This window comes from Lineus longissimus, chromosome 9, assembly GCF_910592395.1.
Source record: "Lineus longissimus chromosome 9, tnLinLong1.2, whole genome shotgun sequence".
Lineage (NCBI taxonomy): Eukaryota > Metazoa > Nemertea > Pilidiophora > Heteronemertea > Lineidae > Lineus > Lineus longissimus.
Genome location: NC_088316.1, coordinates 5,176,122 through 5,189,311, shown reverse-complemented (window position 1 = coordinate 5,189,311; position 13,190 = coordinate 5,176,122). Strand labels below are relative to the sequence as shown.

At 39.1% G+C, this 13,190-nt stretch overlaps 1 protein-coding gene across 2 annotated transcripts; it reads left to right on the top strand.

Annotated features, from left to right (window-relative positions):
• Positions 1-11,921, top strand: LOC135493635 (uncharacterized). Of its 2 annotated transcripts, none has more exons than XM_064781120.1 (6): positions 1-102; positions 3,095-3,210; positions 4,015-4,149; positions 4,625-4,651; positions 5,096-5,131; positions 8,820-9,000. In XM_064781120.1, exons 2-6 carry the CDS (start codon positions 3,114-3,116, stop codon positions 8,888-8,890), a joined length of 366 nt encoding a protein of 121 aa, XP_064637190.1. In that variant the 5' UTR covers positions 1-102; positions 3,095-3,113; the 3' UTR covers positions 8,891-9,000. The 2 variants fall into 2 exon arrangements, with proteins under 2 accessions (XP_064637190.1, XP_064637189.1); XM_064781119.1 differs by lacking the exon at positions 8,820-9,000 and adding an exon at positions 9,524-11,921 and having other exon boundaries at positions 2-102.
• Positions 11,922-13,190: the final 1,269 nt, after the last annotated feature.

Sequence of the window (13,190 nt, the reverse complement as noted above, 5' to 3'; positions counted from 1 at the left end):
AACAGCTGTATCACGATCTGGCTGGATGAATCTAATTTATCTTGTCTGGCGAAGCAACCACTGTCTGGTCGACTTGGGTCGAAGTTACACGTGTCGGAATAGGTAAGCGTCTACTCCACTTCGAAAATCCAGATAAGATAAGAATTTTATTCAAGGGCGTATGCAGTTCCCTGTATAAGAACATGTACTTGTACATTCGTCACAAAATTATTGTTAGATAGCTAAAAATCTAACGGGAATTTCGTAACTAATGTACATGTGCGTGTAATGTACGAGAACCTAACTATAAGAATCTTATTAGAATCTTGTTTGGATTTTTCGAACTGGCTTTTTATTTGCATTTTTCCTTGATGATTATTTTATTTAAGTTTTTGTTATTTGAAAGATTGTTAGATCTGTATGTTTACAAATCAACAGTGCATTTTTCTTTATATTTGATGCAAATCATGCTTGAAGAACCTTGTTACCAGATGAACGCAACAATATTTCTTTGAAAGACCCCAACAACACAGTTTTTTCTAACTTTGTTGAATACACTTTGTCCTTTCCCAGCACAGACACGCTCGGCAAACTGTAAGGCCTGATATGATTCTCGGCAACTTGGGGAATTGATTCTCCAGGTGTTGTAGTACTCTCCTAGCATACCTTTTGGACATGAAAGTGTCAAACTAACCGACAGTCACCACCTGCAGCGGCTGTTTGAGAATCGGCAAGGTCTATCATTTGCTTAATTCTCGCCTTATTTTCTGACAAATAATTGGCACAGAAACAGCAGCAGCATATACTCAAAAAGAGATAATGTCTGATTCTAGCGTGGCTGACAATACAAAGAAGAATAGATTATTAGTATACATGGGGCTGGCAGTTTGGGATCCGAAAACGCTTTAGCTTTATTCAGTACGAACTCATTACTTCAGCTAAACTCGTACCTCCCAGGGCTCAGTGTTAACTAGTTGTATCTGACATTTCGGTAGTTCTGAGAAAAACACCATTGAAGATTCAAAAACCAATGGAAATGCAGTTTTTTGAGGAGTGTTTTTGGGTATTACACATCAACCGGCATAGCTACTGGTATGATTTAAAGTTGTTATTAAAGGTCATTAAATACGCATTAATTCAAGATAATAAAATCAATTTTCACAAAAATACGGATACAACTAGTTGACCCTGAGCCCTATTACTCATCTTTTTTATAAGTATACCATAACTTATATTAGGTGTTGCCAGAACGGAGGGGCGATTTCAAATATTAAAGGAATGTCCCGGTATCACAATTGTAAGGGAAGGGGTCGTTTGCACCTGATGACTCCACCCCCCCCCCCTTGCATATTAAGCCAATGCAGAAATAGTGTTAACTCGTTGGTTTGATGCCAAACATTAGACCTTTTTTAAAGGAATGGACGGCTTTTTATTGCAGTATGTTTGTTCTTCTTCTAGTTCATCAGTAAACTATTTTTCTAAAAGTGTTTTTCTTTCTTTTTACTCTTAGATAGTAGAAAAATGCGATCTTCGTTAATTTTAGTACGCACAAGGTTGACTGAGCAGCTGACAGCTGGATAATATTGCCCTTAATACCAATGGCCCTTTTACAAAAAAAAACATCATTCAATTCCAGGGCAATGTACTGTTTGGCATGCAGATTCGGTTCATGAATCATTCTGTTGCAAATTCCCTTTCACGACTGTGTGTTGCCATTATATTATAATGTAATGTACTGTACATGTATGGTGTTCGACGACATCACATGTCGCTATGATCGCTTTCATCTATGAATAACTGAATATGATATATTGAATAAGAATATAATTTATTGAATAATGATAATTTTTCATTTGGATATCAGTTATAAAATAGCACCATTTGTATTCTAAGGGCGATATTAACCCATATACTCTGGACTCACCAATCTGAGACCGGTTCATTAATTTTAGGTATGACCGCCCCAGTGTAATATGCATAAAACAGGCCCAGGTCCCCTGATAGTGATTGACTCAAACATGTCGGTCTTAAGGTTGTGGTAAGTTGATTAACAGTGGTTGGCATTCGGAATGAACTGCTCACTTGTGACCTAACCACTCTGCTTCTATCAGTGGTTATGGTGTGGTCGATCAAAATCGCTGTCAAGCAGCCTAGGTCTATATTGACAAAGAAATATCAAAATAAACGAAATTGCAATAATAATAAAGTGACATCCTTGTGTACCTCTGAGCTCTTACTATGAAATTGATTCAGAGGCGCAAGGCATAACCACGAGATGAACTGGTGTCGCCCACCCATTGTTTATCCCGATTGAACAATATTAAATGGCATTGGACGACTATGCGCATTCAATTTAAAGATAAAAAATATCCGTATCCATATCCGTCGGCGGATAAAAACAACATGGAAAAAAAGATTTTATTTTATTTTATTTCTTATTTATTCATTTAAAAATGAAGGGTCGGGCGGAAATTTTTTAAAAAATCAACGATTTTCGATTTTTTTTCTGAAATCCCAAAATAGCAAGTCGGCGGTCCGTCCCATAAACCAAGAAATAAAAAACACATGGCCTTATAAGTAACATGTGTAAGGGGGTTTGGCTTGCATGTTCAGAAGCGGTCTTTAGATCGGTGAGTGTAGAGCATCTATCATATACAGTAGAATCTCCCTTAGTGGACACCTCTCTATTAAGGACAACCTCTCCATTTAGAACGCTCGTTTTGTTCCCAATTTGGTTGTTCCATTCTATTTAACTTCTCTAATCAGGACACCTCTCTATTGAGGACAGCATTTGTCAGTCCCGAGGGTGTCCTTAATAGAGGTTCTACAGTATAACCATTAACAGAACGAGAGGATCACATTGAGACTTTAAAGACTAACGGTGTTTGTTTGCTTTGGTGGTCGCTTCCATGAAAGTGACACTCGCCACTGCTGTTCAGAAACCGGAAGAAGCTTCCCGTTTTTGGCGAATTTGCGATGAATGAAACAATACACATACCTTATAGAATTCTCATATGACAAATAGAGTCCACACATACGCTCAAAACAAGGTTAAATTGATACACCTACCAATATGACCAATTGTTAGTTAAATAATAATGTACTTTAAATTTAGATTTTTAGAATAGGTGGAAATGGACAACTCTGTAGCGTTTTCCCTTCTGGTAATCGTCGCCTGCGCAACGGTCATAGAAGCTTTTCCTTTTAACCAATTTGCCAGGTCCTTCTCGGGTAAGTGCCAGCCTAAGATTTTCAGCATCTACGTGGATCATTGTGAAAACCTTGATGAAAAGTCGATTCTAATTTATTCTAAAAATCTAGATTCATAATGAACCGCAGTTTATAGTGTACTGCATTATGCACCTGAACCGCAGTTTATAGTGTACTGCATTATGCACCTGAACCGCAGTTCACAGTGTACTGCATTATGCACCTGCGTTGCCATAACAATAACCGCTTGGCCTGGTGCAAAATATGGAAGCAGTCAAAAAGCATTTAAAACCACATTATTCGTAATCTAATTTGAGGTGTTTTAGAAAAGAAATTGGTACTTTACTGTCGGTATTGATTGTCTCACCAAAACCGCCTGGGTGGAGCTAAAATGTTGGCGGAAACTCAGTGTTGGTACACATTGTAGCTCCACCCTCGCGGTTTTGGCGAGACAACCAATTCCCCCAGTTTGGTATCAATTCCTTAATTCATAAGGTTTGAGGTTAGGAAAATATACTAGCAAATAATCGTTACTGCTGCTGCAAGGAATGCCGGTGTAAGGTTTTTAAGTGTTCCCGTTTCTGTAATACACCTCCATTGCGCAAGGAACACTGAACGACAAATTGACCCGCTTTCGTCCATTCCCCTATTTAAAACTCATGGTTTTTCGTCTAGCTTTCATGGACCGATAAATGACTGAAATATGGGGAACAACACCGCTCAATTTGAGTTACTTTCAAACGTCGTGAGGATCAAGACTTAAAATAGTAATACGATGCAATACGTGTATTACGTGTGATACATGAAGTGCATTTATGATTTAAGGTGGAGCAATGTTTCCCGCACCTCAACAACAGTACCAGCGGCAAGTTCCCCGGCTCCGCAATAACAACGAGTTCTTTGATGACCTAGCCAGTTATCGTCCACATGGTAACCTGAATTTCGGTGGTCAAAGTGCAGGTGGGTGAGAATACATGTATCTAATCTGGAAAGGGAGCCATCATATTAATAGGTCCATGATATTTTTGACAAGGTCAGAGTGCAATGTAATTTCCTAACACTCTTATGGCATCCCATTGCAAAATTCAATAATTTGTACATGTAATATGCATACTCGGTGTTTATATCTATGACAATGTTGCAGTTTACACGACACGAAGAAAGGTGACATCGGCTTGACATCCTTAAAATGACCTGTGTCTACTCTACACAAAAAATAAGAGAGTTTTATTTCATCTTATTTTTGAGATTATGGAAAGCCTCTACAAAACGGGGTGAATGGTGAATATTAAAAGTTTTTGCTGAAAAAAAACATTTAAGCTTTTCGAAAAGCTAAAAAAACTTTATTTCTCAGAGTGCAGAAAGAGGAGACGAACTTCTTATAAGCTGCGAGTCGAAAACTTGCGACTATTAACACATTTTAATCTTGTTTTAGACAATGGAGTTGGCATATCTGTTGGAGGTAAGTATGCAGTCGCACAGACAGACACAAATCGGTTGACATTGGGCAAACGTTTCAGGCGAACCACAAACGCAAATCAATTGCCGTGGCGTATTCAAACAGAACTTTTTCGTCGAAACTACAAACTTACTTGGTCATCCCAGTGGGTGCTTTTTTAGTTTCAATTAAAGACACAGCGTTACAAGTTTGATAAACATTGTCCATGGGCGACTTGCCATTTTGAGTAAATCAGCTTTTTTCCGGGGAACTTCAAATATAATGCTAGCAGTGGCATCAACATTTTGGATTCTGATCGGAATTGCATGCCGAATAATTGTGCACAAGAAATTAAAAAAACATTTAATTTTCAATACATAACCTAAAAATGTATGTAGAAATGCATCAAGATTGTGAGGCATTTTGCATATAAACCTGGTTATGGAGAGTTTTGTTCATATCTTTCAGGTGGAGAGAGACCACAGGTGTCCGTCGGAATGGGAGGTTAGTATCACTGATAAATTCAACATGATGTTAAGAAGTTCTCTTCAAATAGTAGTCATGTACAGTTGCATTAAAGCAGTATAGCTTCCATCAGCTTGATCGATTGGCCCATTCATTGGCTTGCTCATCTGTGCCGTCGCCGAGGCCATCTGAGGCAATTGTAAGGCATGTAAGGACTATAAACTTAACCTCGGAGACGCCTTGACAGTAGTCGATGACCTCTCAAGCTGATATACGTCTGTAATTCATTCCTAGAGAAGAAATGACGTATCCTCCGCCAATAGAATGACAATTTTACTTCGAATATTAAGCTAAACTTAAATCCATTGGTATTATTAAGGGCAATATTTCCCAGCTGTCGGCTGCCCAGTCACCTTCTATTCTACATTAGTAGTTTCCATCAACAAATTGCACAAAAAAGGAAAAATTCAAAATCTGGCTGAATTATCACGCTTTTCCTATGTTGACTCCGATTTGACCCGAGTTAGCTCTAAATGCGTCGATCCTTTCCATGTTGAACGATACACTCGTGAAGTGCTTCCTGGAGCCATGGATCTACCCCGTCACGACTTGGTGTAGATATAAATTTTTCCGACCTAACGCTGATGGCGCTTGATTACCCGGCTTACTGGACTTTGCGCAATATTTCGCCAAAAAAGTATTCTACGCAACGGACCCTTGGTGACTTTTCCTATTCATAATACACAGCCTGTCCATCCTAGATCGTGGTTAAATGGGGAGTAATCGTTGTAAAATTAGGCCAAACGCAAAGACAGTTAACCCGGGTACCACTATGTTTACGATGCGAACAAGCCGTGTAAGTCATTATCAGCATTTTGTTCATTGAACATTTGCGGGTACAGCGTCACAGGGAGCAGCATTGAACGGTAAACAGGTTCACATCATATTCAGACAACGGCTTGTAACGGCCATACAGGAAATGATTCGTATCAAAAACCGACGATCAAAACTATTCGCTTGCTGAGAGTATACATTACGCGCATACATTACATTCAGACATTTGAGCTTCCAAGCTTTGAGAAATAACAGGTCATGTGCGAATTTGGCAAGTAATTTTGGTGATTTACGTGAGTACATTTTCAACCCCGAAAAGTGTGAAGGGAAGATATGCTTTTATTTAGTAAAAATCGGTAGGCATGTCCAACAAGACATGTGTCTCAGCTGCCTGGGTGGATGTGGGTCATCACTCACTGGTGACTGACACCATGTATCGAACTTGACGTACCGGGGCAAAACATAATGGTCGCTCCCCCATTTCGCTCGTTTCGTTTCGTTGCGCAAAGTCCAGTAAGCCTGATTACCCCGCCACTGCGACGATAGTGCAAATGACGTTGCGTCGTAATAGTAGGGTGACATGAACTCGGATCTCGGCGTGCACTCCGATCATCACGTGGCGGGAGAGGTCTTTCGGGCCAGGACTTGTGCGTTCTAAAAATAACGAATAACGCGTTTTTCTACTATTCAAGAGCTGAAAGAAAATTGGAAAAGCACCAAACACGTTCAAAAAAATAGTTTACTGATCAACCAGAAGAAGAACAAACATACTGCAGTGAAAAGCTTCCCATTCATTTAAACGTTAACCGTGACCATCACCACACTACGTACACCTTGAACGGAGCCCATAGCTCTTTGGGCCCAAGTGTGAAGTTTCACAGTCTGTGTACCCTAAAATACCAATGCAGAATGCCAAGACCAAGGCATCGACGAGTTCATTTCAAATATCCGGTCGGATGCGTTGTGTACGCATGCAGGACCAGTAGGTTTAGGCCATGGCGATTTAGCGGATCCTGCGGATTCTGCGGAACCTGCGGAATCTGGGCGGAATCAGCATAAAAACAGCACGAGAATATCGATATTATGATAAATTATCCTTATAATAAATATTTGTAATATTCCATAACTGTTAAATTGTCTAAACCGCTAAGATTATCAAGCATTTCGGAAAAACCCTAACATGCATGAAAAAAATGTCTGCATTCTATTATCGGACGATTTCCACATTGGCCGTGATCTTTTACCCAGGCCGAGTTGGTAATATGCCGAGTTGGCCCGTAATCGTGTAAGTCGTTACGCACCCGAAAAACACATGTCATTTTCGCTCATTCGTTAATTTGTTAATATCGTGGTATTTCATTGCATTTAAGATGTAAGGCCTTAGTCAGAAATTAATGTAGGCCTATGATCAGGTCTTGAGAGCTTATTATGGCACATGGGCCTACTCGTGGACTTTTTTATATTCATTTATATGGATGGAATGCCAATGCCAATAGGCGAAACGACTAATTTTTGGGTAGAGTGACTCTCAGACACTCTCTTGATTTAGCTTGATTACATTACATCACGGCAGTAATGGTATTAGGCTAAGTTTGGGGGCGAAAAGGCTCGGGGTGAAAACGTCAGGGAGCGAAACGACCGGATACCCATAACATAGAAAATCCGCTGCAGACCAGATTCCGCAGGTTCCGCAGAATCTGCAGGATCCGCTAAATCGCCATCGCCGTAGGTTTATGCCTGGACGATAGTACAAAATCACCTTTCTGAAAGGTTCATTATCAGTTGGGTAAAGAACCAAGTGTACACTAAGTGAAATCAGTTGTGTGCCACATGTAGGCGATACAAAAGAAGATGATGTACCTTTGATTTTAAATAATTTCACAATAACTATTAAACAATTACAATTTGTTTTGAGATCGATCGATGGTTTTTAATCAACACGAAAGTCTTGGTTAATCTGACAAAAAAGGAGAAAACCTCAAAGTTATAGCACTCTTAGAGAATGAAAACCATCATTGGTTGATAATTATACTGCGATCTGAGAGTCTGATCAATGCCCATGCCACTACGCCGAAATAAACTCTCTATATGCTGAAAACAGAAGCGTGAAAAATGTCTATTGTGCAATGTGATGAATGCAAGTAATGGGGCCAAACAAACGGAGTGGACACAAAAAGTATTGATATCAGCTTCATGTGTTTGAAGTTGGGTACTTATGGGAGTATTTCAAAATAATAAAACAACAACTTTTCTTTGTGCATTGCGCTTGATTTTGCGATACAACACAATAAGGCCACTGGTGGACTACTGTATCTTAGCCAATAACCGAATCGCGTGATGGTACGCAGAATTACATGAGAAAAAGACGAAAGTAAATCGAGGTAAAATAAAAAAAACTAATGACCACGTTCAGTGACAAAATCAGTTCGTTCAATCTGTTCGTGGAAAAAACATTGTACATTTGTCAAAATAAACTAAGAAGAAATATTATATATCAGTATCATGAAAATATTTCATATCAAACCGTTAAATATTGGAAATTATTTCTCGGGTGAAAACATTATTTCACGAAGCTGTTTTATCGTCCTTTCAAAAGTTAAAAGTAATACATTTGGTTCAGGGAAAAATCACTCAACAAATTGGAATTCTTTATTCCCTATTTTCTGGAAAGAAAACTAATTAGAATGTGATGAAAAAGCAAAGTTCTCTTTCAATTCAAGAATCATGTTTTTGCCTAAAATTATTTCTGAAAACAAACGATTTGTCCTCTATATTTAATTTTCAGTTCAGAACGGATCGATTAGTTCCTTAATATGGTGGCAGCACCAGTCCAAGATTGGACATTAACCCTGCCAGTCTCGAAGAAAGCTAAATGTTAACATTTGAATTTCAGCCGTTGGAGGTGGTGTTGGTGCCGACGTAGAAGGCGAAGGAAAATTCTATGAAGTCAAAATGACGTCTTAATTTGGACATCAATTCTGACCCCTGTCATGACATTACATGTTGTCAGAGGAAATTGAAATCAACGCAAAAAAAACCAAACTAATAAAGTCTTATTTTACTCGTGCGATCGATTTTGTGACTTTGTACTACTTATTATGGAGAGCTTGAAAGAGCTTAGAAATCCTTTTTAGCACAAGAGGTTTTTCGGCAGCCTTACTTTTCCTCTATGCTGACCTTGGCCGGACTGTTCAAAAGAAGTACATGTACATGTATATTACTAACTTGACATAAGGCAAGTCAATTAAACTCTACGCCATGACACACCCTGGGGAATCAGTTACCCAACTGACCAGAAATCAGAGTTTGTTACAATATATATGACAGACCTACCGAACACCCTGCCATGGAAATGGCCTCAGATAGGTAGAAACCTAGCGAAATGAGCGCATCACACAAACAGCCAAGTGTAAATTAAGGAAATGGCAAAACTTGTCATGAGCAGTCCGGCGCTGAGTTACATCTGACGTGACGACTCCAAGAAAACTGCTGTTGCCGAAAAACAAACGTATGTGCTGGAAGGATTGTCAAGCGCTTTCAGATGAAAACCAAAGTTTAAAATCATTGATTTTTCTGTTTGAACTCTACTAATTGCAGGGGTCGGCGGAGGTGTTGGTGCGGACGTCGTAGGTGAAGGGAAGTATTATCATGTCAGAATGATGTCTTAGACCCGAAACCGGTGCAGGTGATCACACTCTTTTAAGTTATTAACAGCCAAAGACAATAGATATCGCCAGCTTGCTGATTATGATAGGACTACGCTGCAAAAGACATTTATCAATATCTACTTTTAAGTTATGGTTATCTTTTACTATTTCTTTAGCTAGAACAACTAATCAATGGTTACTTTCACTACGCATTTTATCAATTTCGGCACTATTAATGGAATATAGGAACTGGCAGATTAGTTGTGTTTACAAATAGATTTTAAGAGACTGCTGTTTTTCTTTGGATCATTTGCTTTGGAACATTTTCTTTTGAAGCTGTGCCGTGCTGCTTTCAGGCCTTGTGGTAGTTGCACTTTCTTACATTATTCAAAATGACGTACATTTAGATACATGCATTTTCTTCAGTTTGGTGTTTTGTGTTGTATATAGTTCAACAGACATATGACATGGTTGATTAGATGTACAGTCCTTCAAAAAAGTAAATGGACACACAAAAATCAAATTTTCTTGAAAACGGCTGGTGATAAATCGATTCGGTTTGCTGCATTTGATAGGACATTTAGTTGTGCATCATGGTATCTACCACATAAAAATTAGCCATTTTATCTAATACCGACTTGATTTACAAAAGGCCCCAAAATCAACTTTTTCGTTTCCGATTTTTTTCGTACTTTTTCTTGATAGGATGAATCACCATGATGAAAAACCCACGTCCCCATCAAGGTGATGAAAATATCTTGTGTTAATTGGTGGGAAAACAGCATTTTATGTCAAAATTTTGCACCTTGTTTATTGACTTTGGAATTACTTTGGAGAAGTCGACCATAGCCAATTATGTCAGTTTCAACATGCAGCCCGAGTGTTAATTCCTTATTGGCTGAGGTTTTGAATGGGGGTGGAAATGTTGTTAACATTGATGTATTGTAAACGCGAGGGTAAAGTAATATTGGTGAACCCATTGTCCAGCTGCCAAATCCAGGCCTGGGAGAGCTATTTATAGGCATATTAAACAAGGCCATTGAAATGGTGACATGATTCCGGTTGTCTGGGCCAGGTGAATAATATCAAGGGGGCATCTCCGCAGTAGAAGACCGGGTAACAAAACCCTTTTGCACAAATGGGTTAATAAGTTGCAGATTCAAGTGAAAACTGTGGAATTTCTTAGATATTCACTCATAACTCAACAGAAGCTTCCAGTCAATATAAAATTTGCCCCCAAAAAATGCGTGATAAAAAAGTTGATTTTGGGACCTTTCATAAATCGAAAAAATTGACTTATAGGTAAAATAGCAAATTTCCAAGTGGTAGATATCATGATGCACAACTAAATGCCCTATCAAATGCAGCAAACCGCATCGATTTATCACCAGCCGTTTTCAAGAAAATTAGATTTTTGTGTGTCCATTTACTTTTTTGAAGGACTGTACATGTAAGCTAAATATCTATACAATTGAATGGCTAAGAAGACACACGATACGTGAACAAGCGCGATTTTGAAAACATAACTAGTTGTTAGCAAGAGCAGATAGACGGTGAGGCCAACAACCATCAGGACTGTGCATGGATATTGTATTAAAGGTTCTTTGAGCCAAAAAAAAGTACACAATATTATGCATACTTCTTCGATTCCGACACTGTTTATTTGGTCGTGTCAGCAATTCATTTTTTTAAATTGCACAATCATATCCTGCGTTTTCGAAGCCCTTCACTTGGCGTGGGCCCATTTAATGCTTTCGTGATGAAATACTAGGTTGCAGATTCACCAGTTATATTTTTACTATGTCAGTAAACAAGGCAGAGGCTTATCACTAAAACTGTTTCTGAATTTGACTTTTTATAATGCAACTGTACGATATGTAGATACAGAGTTGGGCTTGTAATACATATTTAACGGTATGGTTTGCATCACTATATTGGGAGGCCTTTTTCGACTTCTTAACGGTTTCTCTATGTTTACCCCACAGAAGTCCGACATAGTCCGACTATTCCATGAAAGGTCGGATTTCTAAAAAGCTGTGAAAAATACCAAGACTTACCAAGATAGGTCAATAAATATGAAATGTTGAATTGGGTTAAATGAGGTGTGAACCAATTCCCCCGAGTGACCCAAAATGTGAACACTAACTAGCTAATTTAACAAGATCACTATTAGTGCTCACACTTAATTAACCCCATTCAACAAATACCTTTCATACTTTGCCCTTTCTTGGGAAATCCTTGCATAAGGTTTCTAGAAATCTGACCTTTCAGGACTTTGCGTTTTATCATAGATCACATGTTTTGAACTGTTGATATGAACATCCATGTAAAAAATAAAGTCATTCCTGAAAAAACGTTCTGCAGTCTGACTGAATTATTTTATTAGCCAACACAAAACTACTGGGGACAAACCGCGCAATAATGTATGCTCTTAAACCCCCACTTTAACCATAGATTTGTTGTAATGGCAATGAGGAACCAGCGAACGAGTGTGGTAGTTGGCGCTGAGGAACTGGAGCGGTGTTGACAGTAGAGGCGCTGACGTCGGCCCTATTATCTATTTTGTTCGAGTGCAAGGATCACAATCAATTGCTATGACAAACGCCGAATTATGACAGACCCAAGTATTGTGTCCACCATTAGCACTACACCCATCTACCCAACACATTGACGGCATTTTAGGTAATTTATCAATTAAAATCGGATCGCTAAAAACTGGCAGACGAACAGGAAAACCTTTGGCTACGCGAGCACCTCTAGTGTTAACACCGCTCTTGTGCCTCAGCGCCACAATCGGCGAAGTTTCTACGCCGGTTCCTCATCATTGTCATCTGCATGATCTGGTATCTGGATTACTATCATACGCTTTATCACACTCGTACTTGTTAAAAGGCTGGGTGTATACCTGAATATGATGTCCTGAATGTATTAAGGACATCAGATTCGGTAAAAATAAGCGCAATGTGTACCCTAAATTAGGCATAGGGATACAAAAACATTGCGTTCTCTATTTATTCAGGACAGTTACCAATATCAACCAATAAAGAAATGTGTTCATGAAGTCATCATCGAGAAATATCTACAAGCAAATCCACGTCGTGCGCCATAGAACAGATGTTACTCGCTGCTGAATCTGCCTAAGTTTTCAAATTTGTTATTGTCGTCTGCGAGCGCTGTGGCAACCATATAGTGGACAGCGCCTTGCTGACACTGTCCGAATCCCCACACTGATATCGTCACAGTACATGAATTAATCGGGCATTTAAATTCGGCAAACGCCCTGGCACATTGTAGGTAGATGCTGCGATGTTGCCGATAGTTACGTCACACTATATGAAATAAAAAATCATCATGTCGCCGGCATCGAGCGCTTATTACCCGTACAGGTGGCAATAGTAGTCTCATCTGAATCATAGCAGTATCGTGATGATTTCCAGTATCGCCAACTGTACATGAATTAACCGCATGACAGAAACTTTCAAAGGTATTCCCGATTCATCATTTTTGTGTTCTGGTGGCAAAGAGTGACCGGACATCATTCTTGAATTTTGCGCTGCTGGCCAGGTAAAGATAAAAGTTGACAGCGCTGTTTGCAAATCCAAGTGCAAACACCACTT